The sequence below is a fragment of the Scyliorhinus canicula genome, chromosome 13, assembly GCF_902713615.1.
Source record: "Scyliorhinus canicula chromosome 13, sScyCan1.1, whole genome shotgun sequence".
Classification (NCBI taxonomy): domain Eukaryota; kingdom Metazoa; phylum Chordata; class Chondrichthyes; order Carcharhiniformes; family Scyliorhinidae; genus Scyliorhinus; species Scyliorhinus canicula.
In genome coordinates this window covers 132012413-132030780 of record NC_052158.1, presented here as the reverse complement: position 1 = coordinate 132030780, position 18368 = coordinate 132012413, and the positions used below count along the sequence as shown (strand labels likewise).

Genomic DNA, 18368 nt, shown 5'->3' with positions numbered 1-18368 from the left:
TGCTCTGCTGCCCTCTGCTGGATGCTTGCCTTCACTCAAACTCCTCGGGTCTCCTTCGCAGGTACACCTTCAACTTAGGCTGACCGCACTGCACGTATGCAAATTTCCCCAGAACAGCTGATCAGTAGCTCTGCTCTGCTGTCCTCTGCTAGATCTTCTGGCTGTTCACGCCACGCGTTTCCCGCTGGCGTGAGGTGGATTCAATGAGAAATCCCATCGACAGCGGCAGGACCAGAAGATCCCACTGCCAGCCAGCGGCAGGCCATCTCCCGCCTCAGTGAAACACGCCGCACAGTGGCCAGAGAGCCTCATCCTATACCTTTGAGATTTCTTCTTTTAAAACACCTCACTGTCTGTCTTCAGACCATTGTGCCAATGTTTCCTTTCACTTTCCCCAACTAGCTCATTCCCCATCTTTCTGAAATCCGCCCGAGTTCAATCTGATGTTCTAGTTTTGGTACTAGAATTTTCACTTTCTAATTAGCTCTCATCTCTTGTCACATTGGAGTTTCCACTCCGCTCCCAAAATGTTCACCAACATTTAGCTCGCCTGCTTGGTCCACTTCATTGTTCTATACCAGATTTCACAATGTCTCCTGCTGACATATAACTTGAGGAAGGAGGCCTATGCATATTCTAGAAATCCCCTTTTAATCCTCCATTTACTTTCTATCTGTTCCAATTATTAAATTGATCATTCATTACTCCAAGTACGATAATGTCGCTTTAGCTACAAATCTTTTTTTTCATAAATTCAGAGTACCCAAATTTTGTTTCCCAATTAAGGGGCAATTTGGCATGGTCAATCCACCTACCCTGCACATCTTTTGGATTGTGGGGTGAGATCCACGCAGACAATGTGCAAACTCCACACGGATAATCACCCGGGGTTAGGATCGAACCCAGGTCCTCAGCACCATGAGGCAGCAGTGCTAACCACTGCACCACCATGCTGCCCCCCCCTACAAATATCTCTTAATCTAAATATACATTTCTTCTCTTTCCTTCCCACAGTCTGGAAGTCACCAATACACCTCATTGGTATAATATCCGGTTTCATCTTGAGCTGCACCCATACTATGAGTCCAAGTCAACTGTCTTTATATGTATTCCCTCTTTCAGCAATATTACCATCCTCAGTCCCTTCTTATTTCTCTATCCCTCCATAATATATCTCGATGGGCCATTGCCAATCTGTACTGACTGACCTGCGTTTAAATTCTTAAGCGCCTGCCTCACCTGATCTTCCCAGGGAACAGTTTGACATGGGTGGTGGGGGGGTTTGGACATCAGTGAGGGAATCAGACATGGGAGGGAGGGGGGTGCGGGGTGATGACAGTTGTACATGGGGAGATTTGGGCATCAGTGAGGGAGTCAGACATTGGCAGGGGTAGTGAGACAATGGGGGGGGGGGCATCAAACTCAAGTGGGGTGTGGGTTTGGTTGAGCCAGGGGTGGTGGTGGGGGAGGGAGGGGGGGGGGGGGAATGAATTTTAAAATGAGATCGAGAACTTTACAAAAGCAAAATATTGTGGATACTGGAAATCTGAAAGAAAAACAGTGGAAAGGTCACAAACCTGAAGAGCTAATTGTTTCTCTCTCCACAGTTGCTGTCTGACCTGCTGAGCATTAGCAGCATATTCATTTTTGTTTTAGTTAAGAACTTGAACCGTAGAAGAAATATGAGCCAATGTAAGCAGCGAAGATCGGGTCAGCAGAGCTTAGTACAAGACCGAATACAGGCAGCAGGGTATTGGATGAATGGACACCGACATCAGGTAGAGAGTCCCAGGAGGCCCGGGAAAGCATTGGATTTAAGTGGAGTCACTGGGTGTGACAGAGGCACGACAGGAGGAGGCAGCAACATGTTCAGGATCTTTGGAGAAGGGGAAGTTGGAGGTGACAGCAGTTTTGAAAGTGAAAGCGACTGTACTGGTAATGTACTCACAAATCCACTGACAAATCATCTTTTAATTTATTTAAATATCCTTTCTATTACAATCCTTAAGTCTACTTTTACCACCCAAGCATTTTCAGCTGTGAAAATATGCAGTACAACTGATTCTTATCAAAGCAACCATAAGATTGAAAAGAATGGGCCCCTGGTTTTCAATTCTAATCTAAGGGAAACATACTCCTCCAGTGCTACTTGAGGCTAGAATGTGCCATGAGAATAATCACTGGCACAACCTACATTCCATTGTCCATGCCAAATTACATACTTCACATTTTTCAAATCAGTTAAGAACAGGATTTGTGCCTCCCTTAATGAAGTCGGTCCTGAAGGCTTTATATACAGTCATAATTTTACCTTCCAGGATTTTTTACAACTGAAACATGTTTCAATCTGAATTCCTAAACTATGCTGCAAGATTGAGCGGGATGTAGTAGACTGTTTGAAGTAGGCCAGAGGCTTACTAAGCGAACAGGTGGAGATCCAGCTCTCCAGGCAGCTCCTTGTGACCCAGTACAGAAGAATCATTGGTTACATGACAAACTTTGAATGGCGGCTAAAGCAGCTCATCATGATTTTCATACAGTTGAGAGGTGAAAGGTTATCTGACCAGTACAAAGGAGTTCAGAGGACAGTAGTTGCATCATTAAAGCACCTTAATATTTTAAGAGCAATGTACCTGTAATAAAGTTTTGTTTTAAAAATAACCAAACCCTATTGAGTTACGGGGATTGGATGGAAGTGAGGGCTTAAGTGGGTTGGTGCAGACTCGATGGGCCAAATGGCCTCCTTCTGCATTGTATGTTCTATGTCTTCATGCAATCACTCTTGGGAATGAATCATTCTCTCCGCACAGTCTTTCAAATAAACTAAAATATTGAGGTTTCGGTTCAGAATCCTAACCACTGTTGGGTCTGGTCTGGGATCGTATTACAACTGACACACAACTTATACAGTTAAATAGTGGGCATTTAGTAAGCAAAGCCTGGTTATTTTTCTACCTGAATTTTCTTATGAAGTAGTCACTAGCTGACAATTATCGGAGCTGGAACCCAGTTTTACTCACCCTTTGCTCGTCGGATGAGGGGGAGGAAGGCCTTAGTTACTCGGATAGTTCCCCACAAGTTGACATCTGCTACTTCCTTGAACTGTTCTAGACTTGTGAACTCCACTTCTCCAAAAGTTGAAATGCCAGCATTGTTCACCACAGCCCAGAGACCTGAATAAAGGACACAAGTCATTTGTTCACTACATGCTGTTCACGCGTCACATTTATCACCCTCAATGTATCATACAAAGGAAATTTAGGGGAAAAACATTTCTTACAGCCCGCTGATGCTGACCTGTCATTTTAAACCACTCATGTTCCTCGAGTCAAAAACTGGATTTTCACCATTTATGACCAAATATAAATATCACCTATGTTTGTTGTTTGAATTCTCGTACTGTTACCCCATACCAAATAGCATCTTACTCCTTCTGTTAGATTTTCACTTTATTGACTAACAAAGAGAACTTCCATCAGCACTGCAGCAGGAACAGTGTGGTTAAGGACAAATATGGAGAAGTAAGAACTGGGGGCACAGAAGTGTTGGTCATGGGAGACTCTTCCCATATACTCCTCCCTACTCAGTCAATCAGGTTTTCACCCCACCTAACCCCTAATATATCATAAAATAAAGTTGTCAACCATCAAAAAGAGGCTATTCAATAGTCTGTGCCAGAAAGTGGAAAATGTGTCTGCAATCCCATTTAATTTTAAAACAGAAAGTCATGGAATTAAGTTTAATCTATACCAATTCATCCCTCTCGACTACAATAAGCCATTGCTTCTGAAAGGAGACCTGAATTGTTTCTCAAAGCACAACAATCGACATGGGACAAATGTCAGGATCATCTGTTTTCAAGCTTTCTAGTGTAAGCGTTCCACGGCTGTCATTCCTGGAGCTCCATTCCTACTGCTGTGGACAGGTTTATTTCCACGCAGTGGGCTCGATCATACCAGCCTAGTGAAGGTGGAGCCGAAGGCAGAGAAAGGGGACTGGATTCTCCACCAGCGGGATGCTCCATTTTGCCGGCAGCCCGGGGTTTTCCCAATGGCGTGGAACTGCCCCACAATGGGAAACCCCATTGACCAACCGGTGTAATGGAGAATCCCGCCGCCGGGGTGAAACTGAAATGTGGCACGGCTGGCTAAGGTGGCTCTGGAAGTGAATTGTAAATGATTTTTTCGACTATAAATGAAGAAGACAGTGCAGAAGCCTAAAAAGGGAAACGTTAACCCATACAAACTTAATTTTATTAGCAACAGACAGTAAAGTCCTTTTGCACTTCTTGTTAATACTTTTCAACCAAATGGTAAACTCTACCTCAATAGTAGTTTATGTGCTAGAATATTATTATCTGTATTAGCCAGGTCCCTCAATCAGCTTGCAGGATGAGTTGCATCACTAAGGATTATTTATTTGTATTTCATTGTATTCTGTCGAAAATTTTCCAGCAAAGCAATAACAAAAATGGTTAATTACAGAACAAGTCAGCTGAGATCAGTTACAACGGAGTTCAATGTTAAGCACCAATAGTATCTCTGTAATAAGGGCCAGAGTTCTCCGGCTATTGGGATTGTCTTTTCCAACTGGCAGTGCACCCCTATCCTTGGGTTTCCCAGTGGCGCGTGTGACTTCAATGGGAAATCCCATTGAAAAGTGGCGGGAAAAGAGAATCCCGTCGCCAGTGAATGGCGCATCGCCAAGAAACATGCGCAAGAACTAGAAAACAAGTCTTGCTGTCCTCAACTTCAACTTTATTGTATTCTGCAATCACTTCGCTCCAACCTCACAGTACCACGTTTATCCGCTTTATATATATGTGCAGTCTATCAAACAACAATGAAAATTCCAATTCTAACTTAAGCATTGGGGAAAATGTTCTTTCCTGACACTCAATAGAATAGTTTATTTACATGGGAATTGCCAAACTAACAAAGCCCAGGGTCCACCCAGTTCGCTTTCTACCAACCTGGCAGGGGCATCATACAACAATGGACTGTTTAATTAATAGAAATCAATATTTATCACACAGTCCACAACAGACCCAGATATAAGATAAAGAAATCACGAGTGGTGAAGACCTTTGGGGACCAAGGATCCAAAGTCACCTGCTCCTCCCAGACATGCTACACTTATCACCTGCCACGTCTCAACTTATTCACACACAATGGGTGGGAATTTCCAGTAGAGCCCAACCAGGGACCAGAAATTCCCGGCCAAGGCCAACTGACTTTTAAATGATCCGCCAAATTTTCTGGCACAGCCACGATGATTCCCACAGTGGGCAGGACTGGAAAATTCACCCCAGTATCACAAAATGTTATTATTAATCACTATTAATCACTCGCTGAAATATTGTTTCCACAGATTTATTTAGAATTTCGTTCAAACCTCTGATACCTGGAGCATTTCACTTTTAACTCCTGGGCAGACATCAGTAATAGTTGCACATATGCACTTAGAAACATAGAAAATAAGAGCAGGAGGAGCCCAAACGACCGAGTCTTCTCCACCATTCTTTTTTTATTAATCTTTATTAGTGTCACAATTAGGCTTACATTAACACTGCAGTGTAGTTACTGTGAAAGTCCCCTAGTCACCACATGATGGCACCTGTTCGGGTTCACTGAGGGAGAATTCAGAATGTCCAATTCACCTAACGAGCACGTCTTTCGGGACTTGTGGGAGGAAACCGGAGCGCCCGGAGGAGACCCACGCAGACACTGGGAAAACGTGCAGACTCCGCACAGACGGTGACCCAAGCCGGGAATCAAACCTGTGTCCCTGGTGCTGTGAAGCAACAGTGCTAACCACTGTGCTACCGTCCCGCCCATATTTATTATGATCATAGCTGATCATCTAACTCCATAACCTATCCCCTCTGATTTCCTTTGCCCGAAAAGCTATATCTAACAGCTTTTTGAAAACATGTGCGATATCAACTGCTTCTTGTTTTGGCGTCAACTACTTCCTGTGATAATGAATTCCACAGGTCGACCACTCTCTGGGTGAAGAAATTTCTCTTCATCTCTTTCCTAAATAGTATACAGTGTATCCTCTGACTGTGGCCCCTGGTTCTGGACCCATCATCGGGAACATCCTTCCTACGTCTAGCCAGTGACGGACAGGATGTGCAGCTGCAATTTAGTACTAGCACCATGTGTAAGACATACATATACCTAACACTTGATTACAAAAAGTGCTATATTATGGGCTGCTGTATCTGTGATCATAGAATCCCTACAGTACAGGAGGCCATTCGGCCCATCGAGCCTGCAGCAACACTTTGAACCACCACACTACCTAAGCCCAATCCCCTGTCCTATTCCTGCAACTCCACACTAAAGAACAATTTTAGCATGATCAATCCACCTAACCTGTACATCTTTGGACTGTGAGAGGAAACCGGAGCAGCGGGAGGAAACCCACGAAGACATGGGGAGAAAAAGTGCAAACTCCAAACAGTTTCCCGTGGTCAGAATTGAACCCAGATCCCTGGTGCTGTGAGGCAGCAGTACTAACCACTGTGCCACCATGTCGGCCCTGATCGATGTATACAAAAGGGATTGATAAAGTCAATGGAGAACAAATGTTCACCCTTGTAAAACAATCTAGAACGAGAGGTCACAGATATAGAACGAGAGGTCACAGATATAGGTTACGAGACGTTAAATATAGAACTGAAATGAGGAGGAATTACTTCACAGAGGGTGGTACCCCATACTGTGGTGGAATCTGAGTCATTAAATGGTTTCAAGAAGGAGACAGATATATTTCTTATTGAAAAAAAAAAACAGGTTAAAGGGATACAGGAAACAGGTAGGGAAGTGGATTTGAGACCAGGAAGAGATCAGCCATGATCTGATTGAATGGTGGCGCAGGCTCAAGGGCTGAATTGGCTACTTCTGTTCCTATTTCCGATATTCCTGTGTTCCTATTCCGTCAAAATGTCACAACACAGCTCAAAATCATGCATGTTTGAAGGAAGTAATTATGATTCATTCATACTGAGACAGATCAATACAAGAGAATGGTTTGAAATGGACGGTTGCGTGGAAAATATGGGAAATGTGTTTTTCCCATGAACGATTACACCCACGAATCCCCATGCTCAACTGAAAAATCAGATGGACACTCGCGAGTCACCCACGTCTTGTGGATCTGGAAGAGACACTTGCTGAGCTGTACATTATTTAATAGATTTCTATAATGATGCAGGTATGAGGCAGGAGAATGTCCTCATCAAGGAATCTCCTAATGTGTTGATCACTCAGACGAGCGGGCCTCATTTCTCAGTGAAATCTGGAAACTTTGCTGCAGCGGATTCCTTCCCTTCAGTGTGCAGGACATTCTCCTGCCTCACAACTGCATCATTATCATTATAGAAATCTATTAAGTAATGTACAGTTCAGCAAGTGTCTCTTCCCGATCCCCAAGCCGTAGGTGACTCGCGAGTGTCCATTTCCTTTTTCACCAGATAACTTACTTTTCCCTGCTGTACCCAAGACTGTGCGTAGATATCTGCTCATTGCAATCTCTCCTCTAACTTTCTGACTCACAGCAGCTGTAGAATTTGCAGTCACTTTGCACAATAGTTTCTGGCAAAGAACACATTGTACTCAAACTCTAATCGCAATTTTTTAACATCTGGTTCCTAACCTAATCTCAGCCACAAACTTTGTGTATGTATCGATCATGAATGTGCCAATCCCTCAGCTGGCTGCTGCAGTTGTATCAGCATCCACAATACACCAATGACTGAGTTTTATTACCATCCATGCATATTAACCCTAGAAATGTCCAGTGCCGTTTTTTTAAAAAAAAGTTGGTTCAATATTTGGTTATCCCATGTTAAAGTTTATTTAATAGCAACAAGTTGAATCTTTCCATTTTAGCAGTCAATTTAAATGTTCATACTTGTTTAAAAGTATCTTGGGCCATGGATATCAGTGTAGAAGAGTTATCAGATGCGATTTAACGGAAAAGTTTCTAAGGGCGGCTTTTCCGGAAAGATTTCTAAGTGTGGTAGTGAGCAAGAACTGCCACAAGCTTCCCAGCGCTCATCCCAGAGAGGCTGGCAACGCTATTCAACGTTAATTAGGTCCAGTTAATGAGGCCCTGTGGGTTTCATGCCACAAATGAAGGCTCGCCAGCTGATTTGCCGGGACCGCACTTGCCAGCCGCACCCCGCCCCCTTCCTCCACTAACAAGGTCGAGCAGCACTTAAACAGCACTTGCACAACCAACCCCACCCACCTTGCAGCTATTCCTCCGAGACGACCGACCCCAAGGTTTGGAGACGCAGACCTGGGGAGGCTTCGAGATGCGGTGGAGACCAGGAGGGATTCCTGTTCCCCCGAGGGTCCTGGAGGGTGAGCTACAGGACAGCCAGTGCTGCCTGGAATGAAGTGGCAGCGGCCGTCAGTTTGAGTAGCGTGACCACGAGGACAGACCTCCAGCGCTGCAAGAAGGTCAACGACTACACCGGGCAGCATGGGCAGGTTAACTCAGCCAAAATCCCTCCCTCCCCCCTCCTCCAGCACCCCTGACTGGCCTTTCACCTCCCCTCCCTTCATCCCAACCCTTCCATCAAACCCCTTCCCTTCACGCACCCCTGATCCTCCCTTTACACACACACACACACACACATCCCAGCCCCCCCCAATGTGAATTGCACATGTAGCTAACGATACCCTTTCTGTGTCTCCGCAGGAGAAGTTCTCCCACAATTGTCGGGAGAGAGTCCAGACCTCATGTCCTTCGAGGAATAGGCCCTGGAGGTCACGGAGGTTATCGGGACAGAGCGGTCTCAAGTGTAGAGGTCAACGCGGGACACAGAGGTGAGGATCCACCGGGCCCCATCTGGATGGACTGTTCAACATGAGTTGTCAATGCCTCATAGACGGACCCATCCCTCCCACTGACCACATGTCCATTCTCCCACAGGTCCTCCAGACGATAGTGCCGGCCCATCCGTAGTGGCCCCATCCCCTGCCTCTCCCTTCAGAGGAGAGCTCCGAGAATGCCACATCGATGCGTCACAGCTCTTATCCCCATCCTCCACCAGTGCAGATATATGCACTTCAGTGGGTAGTATTAGTGGTCAGGCCTCTGGGCACAATCCGGTGAGCACCACACAGTTGCTGATGCACATCAGGTGGAGGCAGTAACGCCCAGGCGAGACAGCAGTCGGAGGTCTGCTGGATCCCAGCCAGATGCTGAACCTCTGGTACAGGGTTACCCGAAGCTGATGGAGACGTTAGGGAATGGTTGAAACATCCAGAGGGAGATGTCAGTGACACTCCAGCAGGTCTATAGCCAATCAAAGGAGTCCCAGAGGCTACCAGCGCAGGAGGTGTCGTCAGCAATGCGAGGCACAGAGACCAACACTGCCGAGTGGTGACCGCAGTAGAGAGCCTGGTGCATGACATCAGCAGCATGAGAGAAGGTGTCCAAAACGTTGGGCAATCAGTGACGGCCATGACTGAGGGCCTCGGTAGACTGTCTGAGTCGATGGGGGAAGTGACCCAGTACCAGGCTGACCTTGATGAGGTGCTTCGGGCCATGTCCCGCTCTCAGATGGGAATGGCCGAAACGTTGCGGAGCTTGCCGCAGTCGCAGGTGGGCATTGCCGAGTCACTGAAAAGCATGGCCCAATCATTGAGGAGCATCACCATGCGACACCATGGTGCAGACATTGGGGAGCCGCCAGGGCTGGCAGAGCCAGGTTATGGAGGGGCAGCCAGACTCAATCCAGGTGTCTCTCTGGCCCAAGGTGAACCCTGGGGCCCTATAGACACTGACCGGGAGGAGCAGGCGCTGGTTGGCAACCCGGATCCATCCTATGGACTGGTGACGGTGGCCACCAGCTCCCCCGAGTTCCGCCCCTCTGATGAGGCTCGGCCTCGCAGCCAGCACCCGGAACAATGTGCACGTATCAAGTGCGCCAGGGCCCTCCACCCCCAGAAGACGCCCGCCAGGGGCATTAAAAGCCCTGGGCATGGTAAGCAGCTAGGTGCCTCCACCGAGCACAGGGTTAGCATGCCCAGTGCCCCCAGGCTCAATGCCTGTGAGCGAAGATGGATGTTCACCTCCTCGACTCCCCGCAGCAGCCCATCTGCCAGGTTCACATTTTACAAAAGGGGTACTCATCGGCATCAGCGTGACCACTTGCTAAGGAGACCGCTGAATCAAGGGAGGCCATTGGATGTGGGGTGGCTCCTGTTAATTGCAAGGCGATAGGGCTTAAGCGGTGATAACTAATTTCTCACCTCACTACGGAGGGATGTCGATTTTGCCTATGGGAGCGGCCGCCTGCATCGCAAACGGTCTGGTGCCCAGCTCGTTTTCCGTTTTCTCCTGCTATTCACTGGCCTCATTTCGCTCGGCCGAATACCTCCCCATGGGTCACCCCACTATGGGGTCCCAGAAGCCCCCCCCTCTTCTTAAGGCCCCCCCTTTCAGCACTCCCACCTGTCAAACCCCCAACCTCTCAGATGTTCCTTCTTACCTGTCCTGAACCCCCACCCCCCTCACCATTCATATCACCCTCCACCCTCATTTCATGGGCATGGCCTTCTTCTCAGGCCCTGACTCTTGGCTGTGCTACCCTGACACCGGGGCACCCTTACACTGTCACCCTAGAAGTGTCACCCAGGCAGCCTGGCAGTGCCAAGGTACCTGCTTTCCAGGGGGAGGGCCAGGGGGCCAACCTGCACTATACCTGGCCACCCAGGTACTTCCGATGGCCTGGGACATTCCCACGGTGCAGTTTCACCTGGTCCATGTTTGTGTAGGCCAGGCTGAATGGCGACCGGCTATAGCCTCACTGCCAGATAACGGGTAAGTAGGCCTGAAGTAAGTTTGAGGCCTACTTACGCAAGTGCAGCTTTGTCTTGCCCATAGTGGGCAGGTTCCTGATCCCAACACCTCATGAGACTTGGATAGATCCCATGAGGCATCGAGGCGTGGCGCTTCACCTGGGATCTATCGGCCACGTTGCACTCCCATTGGAGCATGACATGGCCGGTAGATCGGGCCCATGATCACTGTTTACCAAAAAAGTTAATTTTAAAATGCTGAGATCTATTGGTGTCTTCCTCCAACAATTGCATTTTAAATTGAAAAGTGAACACACCCAGGGCGGGATTCCCTCACCCCCAGGGTCGGCCCAGAGAATCGCTGCAACAGCCGCGATTCTCTGCCTGGGATGGGCCAAGCAGCTGTACAAAACAAACCCGAGTCCCGCTAGCGCCGTTCAAACCTGGTCTTACCCGGCGGGACCTCGGCGTGGATGGATCCGGGGGCGGCTTGGTGGGGGGAGTGGGGGCAAGTCCAACCCCAGGGAGGGGCCTCCGCTGTGGCCTGGCCCGCGATCGGGGCCTACCGATCGGTGGGCCGACCTCTCGGGCTGGGGACCTCCTTTGTTCCGCGCCGGCACCTGCAGCCCTACACCATGTTGTGTCGGGGCCGGCGTGGGGTGGGGAGACACCGCGCATGCGCGGAAATCGCATCGGCCCCACTAGGCATGCGCAGACCCATGGCACACATCTGACGCCCGGATTGGCAGCTGGAGCGGTGTGGGTCGCTCCTGTGCCGTGCTGGTCCCCTGTAGGGGGCAGAATTGTTGCTCCTGAGGTCAGGTTGATGCCATCGGGAAACGCGATGGCGTTTACGATGGCGTCAACACTGGATCAGAGAATCCCGCCCCCAATGTCTGGATAATGTGACTTTACAATTTGTGATACCGGCCTTGGAACCTGCATTTGATTCCAAGCAGATGGAAGAATTACCTCCGCTTGTCATGGAGTGTGAACGTCCTACATGAATTGAATTTGAGCAACCCAAACCTGGTTCTAAGTGCAATCTGTAACATAAAATTGCTAACAACCTTGGAATAAACTGACTGTTTAACGCAACTAGAGGAGGAAACTTCCTGCACCGAGAAATGGAAATGTTACACCAATACAAGAGAGGTACTCCATTAGGATTGATGTTATTTCGGATTCTATTTTTGTGAGGGGCAGCACGGTGGCGCAGTAGATTGCACTGCTGCCTCACGGCACCGAGGTCCCAGGTTCGAATCCCGGCTCCGGGTCACTGTCCGTGTGGAGTTTGCACATTCTCCCCATGTCTGCGTGGGTTTCACTCCCACAATCTAAAAGATGTGCAGGCTCGGTGGATTGGCCATGCTAAATTGCCCCTTAATTGGAAAAAATTAGTTGGGTACTCTAAATATATTTTTTAAAAAGGATTCTATTTTTGTGGAGTGCCAATGAATTTAGTGGCACCTTGGTGATAATCACAAAATAACTGTTCAGGTAAACGCTTACACAAGGAAAAGATTAGTTGCATGGATCACTCTGATGATGCTCTGCATTATCAGGCCGCTCATATGATTTTCTTCTGGTGCACTGTAAAACCTCATGAATGAAGTCCATCCAGTTGTCACAGGATACATCATGTTCTGGTGATGAGAAAAGAGAAACCCAAAAATACCTCGACAAAAGACCCACAAGTCTTCACAGAAGACCAATTTCACGTCGAGTTACATTTCAGACCAAATTATATCAAAGGTGGCAACTAAACCAGATGGGCCAGGTTATTTCGAATGGCAAGGTTTCCCTTCCCGACAGCTGAAGAGACGGAGGTGAACATATCCCCACCAACTCTACCTGCCCCACAGCCATTTCACATTCGAATGAGCATCAATTGACTGCAGGTGGGCCTTCCACTGCCTGCCCCCCCCCCCCCCCCCCCTCACCTCACCCGATAAGGAGACACACCTCCGAAAGCCGCCAACCAATCTGATTGGCTGGCAGCTCTTTAGTCCCTGGAGTAACAGGAGTTGCAGTTGACAGAGGAGGAAATGCATGAAGATTACAGAGCCTAAGTTGTGGAAGTGGACAGCAAGATATGTTTTCGGGGTCCTGGGGCAGAGAAGGTAGGTTGATTTGGGAGGGGTGGGGGGGTAATAGAGATGTTGGGGAGCCACCCAAGGCCTAAGCCAGGGGTGGGCAAACTTTTCCATGCAAGGGCCACATTCAGAAATTCACAATTTTAAAGGGCCGCATAGTATATTAAGTAAATAATTACTTCACCCGGTTATGATTCTGGGAACCTCATATAGAACATAGAACAGTACAGCACAGAACAGGCCCTTCGGCCCTCGACTTGTGCCGAGCAATGATCACCCTACTCAAACCCACGTATCCACCCTATACCAGTAAGTAACCCAACAGCCCCCCCCCATTAACCTTTAAAAAAAATAATTAAAAATTTAAAAAAGAAAAAAAAAAATTCTTTAAAAAAAAATTTTTTTTTTTAATGACTTGGTGGGCCGCATAAAGACCTTTGGCGGGCCGCATGCGGCCCGCGGGCCGTAGTTTGCCCACCCCTGGCCTAAGCCCAATCATTTTTAGGCTTCTCCCATGCTTGGGAAATCCTTCCGCCAGACTAAAAATTGAAGCTGGACAGAATACGGCCAATAGATTGTCACCCAAGGGCCTAAATTGGAGCAAGGCAGTCTACATGTCTCGATGCCTTACCCACCACAGTATAAAATCGCTGAGAGGTCATGGAGGGCAGCTTGTACCTTCTATTTCACACCCACCCTCTCCGCTAAAAACCCACCAGTAGGTGAGGCAGGGAATGTGACATGCAGGTCATAAGGAAAATGGGCTCTCAACAAATCCAGCCTCATCAACTAGACCACATCAGCACTCTCTGACTCATATTAAAACTTACTTCTCCTCAAAGATCAAACTTTCGGCACAGTTTGTTACATTTTCCTGTTTATACGACCACATTCTATGTGAAACGGAGCCCACATCATACCCTGCTCAGGTTCCTTCAACTGGCTCTTTACAAAATCCACGGCCTCTCGCACCTCCTCATCTTTGCATATGTTCATTTGAAGAACTTTCATACGTTCACATTTCATCTTCTCAAGTGTTTGAGCACCTTCTCCATTCTTATCCTTCCAAAGAAAAATACAAATTACTGCAATTTTTCGATAACTAAATTAAACAAAAACAAATTTTCCTCTTGGTTTGGTGGGCAAATGTACTAACTGGTGTCGTAACAATACCGTAGGAAGAACCCAAGTTCAATCCTGGATCTTTGCTGAATTGACAGATCTTGGCCAGTGTGGCAGTGGAATGGAAGAACTGATCCCCATGGTCCCCGACTTACTGAAAGTGGAGAATGGAATGTTCAGCTGGGACTTGACCCCACTAAAGCACACACGGATGCTTCGCTAAAGTTGTGGGTACTTCTTTTTTTTTTAAAAAGTGTCAGAACTTTCATTTTTCCAATTAAGGGGCAATTTAGCGTGGCTAATCCACCCACATCTTTGGGATGTGGGGGCGAGACCCACGCAGACATGGGTGGAATGTACATACACCACACGGACAGTGACCCAGGGCCGGGATTGAACCTGGGAGCTCGGCGCCGTGAGGCTGTAGTGCTAACCACTGTACTACCATGCAGCCCTTGTCAGAATTTACCAGCAATATATTGGCCCAGGTTCTGTATTGTGAAACACTCTCACTGTTCTTGCATTGCGAACATTTGGTTCTGGAGTCCCCACTTGCGCAATGAAATGTAGAAATCCAGAGGCTGCAGACTTTGAGTCCCCTGCTTCTTCTAAGGCAACACTGTAACAGAACCTCACAAATGGATTTGGCATTGAAATGCACGCAAGGGCATGAAGTTGATGTGCTTACCCGTCACCCACTAAGCATGGGAGACCAAAATTAGGGCTGTACCAAAATTAGGGCTATTGCATTCAGGCGCAGGGTTTTATTAATTCACTCATGGGCTATGGACAGCACTGGCAAGGGCAGCATTTATTACCTATTCATGGTAGTGAGTTGCCTTCTTGAACCACTACAGTCATGTGAGGTTGGTGCACCGATCATATAGTTAGAGAAAAAGTGCCATGATTTTGACCCAGCAACAATGATACAATGGCAATTTCCAGGACAGGTTTGAGACGTATGGGGCTGCACGGTGACGCTGTGGTTAGCACTGCTGCCTCACGGCACCGAGGACCCGGGTTCCATCCTGGCCCCTGGTCACTGTCTGTGTGGAGTTTGCATATTCTCCCCACGTCTGTATCGGTCTTGTCCCCCACAACCCAAAGATATGCTGGGTAGGTGAACTGGCCACTCTAAATTGCCCCTCAATTGGAAAAAAAAAGAATTGGGGACTCTAAATGTAAAAAGAAAGATGGTGTGTGACGTGCAGGGTAACTTGCAGATGGATGGTGGCGTTCCTATGCGCCTGCAGCCCTTGCCCTTCTGGATTGCAAAGGCCATACGTATTGAAGGTGCTGTCCAACAACCTTTAGCGACTTGCTGGAATGCATTCATTATAGATGGTGCACACTGCAGCTAAAGTACACTGGTAGTGGAGGGAGTAAATATTTAAGCTGATGTTTAAAGGTAACGGATGGGTTGCGAATGGAATTAATTTTTTCAATAAACATTTTATTGAGGTATTTCTGGTATAGTGACAACAATAAAAGAAACAATATACATGAAACCATAAACATGGTGCAAAAGTCATTTATCTCTCGTATAGGTCCCACCCTTATTAACCCCCTACTCTAATCTAAACTAACCGCACCCCCCACCCCCCATCTGCTGACAATTAACTTCCCACAAAGAAGTCGGCAAACGGTTGCCACCTCTGGGTGAACCCTAACAGTGACCCTCTCAAGTCAAACTTAATTTTCTCCACACAGAGAAAGCTAGCCATGTCCGATAGCCAGGTCTCCAACTTCGGGGGCTTTGAGTCCCTCCAAGCTAATAGTATCCGTCTCCGGGCTACCAGGGAAGCAAAGGACAGAACATCTGCCTCTTTCTCTTTCTGGATTCCCGGGTCTTCTGACACCCCGAAAATCGCCACCTGTGGACTCAGCGCCACCCTTGTTTTTAACACGGTGGACATGACGTCCGCAAGCCCCTGCCAAAATCCCCTAAGCTTTGGAAATGTCCAAAACATGTGGACATGGTTCGCTGGTCCTCCTGCACATTTTTTGCACCTGTCCTCCATCCCAAAGAATCTGCTCATCCGGGCCACTGTCATGTGAGCCCGGTGAATAACCTTAAATTGGATCAGGCACATGTTGCGGACGTGTTGACTCTACTCAACGCGTCCGCCCATAAACCATCCTCGATCTCACCTCCCAGCTCCTCCTCCCACTTGCACTTCAGCTCCTCGGTCTGCGTCTCCTCCAACCTCATAAGCCTCTTATAAATGCCCGAGACGCTCGATTCTCGGACCCACCCTCTGGAAACTACCCCGTCCTGAATCCCCATTAGCGGTAGGACAGGGATGGTTGACACCTGTTTACAAAGGAAGTCCCGCACCTGCAGATACCTGAATTTGTTTCCCCTCACCAACCCACACTTTTCCTCCAACACCCTCATACTTGGAAAGCTCCTTACTCGTGGGGTCTTGCCCGCCCAGACAAAGCCCATGATCAATCTGTTGACCCGCTTAAAAAAGGACCGCGGAATAAAGATGGGGAGATACTGAAATACAAATAGGAATGTTGGGAGGGCCGTCACCTTCACCGTTTGCACCCACCCAGCCAGAGACAGCAGAAGCGTGTCCCATCTCTGAAAATCATCCTTCATTTGATCCACCAGCCGGGCCAGATTTAATTTATGCAGCCGGTCCCATTCCTGCGCCACTTGGATACCTAAAGCTTCCCTTTACTAACCTAAACGGCAGCTCTCCCAGTCACCTCTCCTGCCCCCTCGCCTAACCACAAACATCTCTCTCTTTCCCATATTAAGCTTATACCCTGAAAACCGGTTAAATTCCCCGGTCCAGTCTAATATAGTCCTATGTTGTCCTATTTGTCCGTACACTTGCCACAGGAGCCTGATATAGTTACCTGACCCAGTCTATAAAGCCCTGCCTGAATCCAAACCGTCCCAGTATCTCCCACAGATAGTCCCATTCTACCCGATCAAAAGCCTTTTCTGCATCCATTGCGATCACTACCTCCACCTCCCTACCTTCCGGGGGCATCATGATCACATTTAACAACCTTCTTACATTGGCCACCAACTGCTTGCCCTTAACAAACTCCGTCTGGTCCCCCCCAATAACATCTGGAACACAATCCTCGATCCTGGAGGACAAGATTTTGGCCGGCCAGAAACTTGGCATCTACATTCAACAGGGATATCGGCCTGTAGGACCCACACAGCTCTGGGTTCTTGTCCCACTTAGGAATCAGCTAAATCGTTGCCTGTGACATCATCGGGGGCAGCACCCCTCTTTCCCTTGTCTCATTGAACATCCTTAACAACACTGGCCCCAATATTCCGGAGAACTTTTTATAAAATTCCACTGGGTACCCGTCCGGACCCGGGGCCTTACCCGGCTGCATGGCCTTCAAGCCCTCCACTATCTCCTCCAGCCCGATTGGGGGCCCCAGCCCTTCTACCCGCTCCCAGTCCACCTTTGGGAAATTCAGTCCCTCCAAGAAATGCCTCATCCCCTCCGGCCTCGTAGGGGGTTCTGACCTGTACAGCCTGCTGTAGAAATCCCTAAATGCCTTATTCACCCCAACCAAATCACCAACCAGGTTCCCATCTCCGTCTTTTACTTTCCCTCTCTCTCTGGCTGCCTCCCTCTTTTAGCTGCTGTGCAAGCATTCTGCTGGCCTTCTTGCCACGTTCATAGATCGCCCCCCTCGCCTTTCTCAACTGCTCCACCGCCCTCCCTGTGGTCAGCAAGCTAAACTCCGCCTGTTACCTCCGCTGTTCTTTTAAAAGCCCTGCCTCTTGGGTCTCCACCTATCTCTTATGAATCTGTAGTAACTCCTTTACCACTCGGTCTGTCTCCGCCCTGTCCACCTTCTCCCTATGGGCTGGATCGCGATCAGCTCCCCCCTGACCACCGCCTTCAATGCTTCCCAGACCACCGCTGCTGAACGTTCCCCCGTGTCGTTGACCTGCAGGTAGCTCTGAATACATTTCCTCAGCCGCTCGCACACCCCTTAATCTGCCAAAAGTCCCACATCCAACCTCCAGTGCGGGCACTGGTTACTGTCTTTACTAACCTTCAGATCAACCCAGTGCAGAGCATGGTCTGAGATTGTACTCGCCGAGTACCCTGTGTCCACCACCCTCGCCAGCAAGGCCCTGATCAGAATAAAGAAATCGATCCAAGAGTACACTTTATGCACGTCGGAGTAGAAGGAGAACTCCTTCAGCCTCGGCTGCCCAAATCTCCATTGATACAACCCCCCCCCCCCCCCCCCCACCCCCCCGCCCCAATCAGCTCCATGAACCCTCTTAGTTCCTTTGCCATTGCTGGCACCCTGCCCATTTTAGAGCTTG

The 18368-nt window shown here is 48.3% G+C and overlaps 1 protein-coding gene across 1 annotated transcript in view; it reads right to left on the bottom strand.

Moving 5' to 3' along the window:
- Window positions 1-18368, bottom strand: part of LOC119976167 (D-beta-hydroxybutyrate dehydrogenase, mitochondrial-like) — a 47008-nt gene that overhangs the window by 9066 nt on the left and 19574 nt on the right. Inside the window, exons 3-4 of the mRNA XM_038816442.1 lie at window positions 13840-13981; window positions 3021-3173 (exon numbers count right to left, since the gene is read on the bottom strand). Coding sequence (XP_038672370.1) covers window positions 3021-3173; window positions 13840-13981 — 295 coding nt within the window. The remainder of the gene's footprint in view (window positions 1-3020; window positions 3174-13839; window positions 13982-18368) is intronic.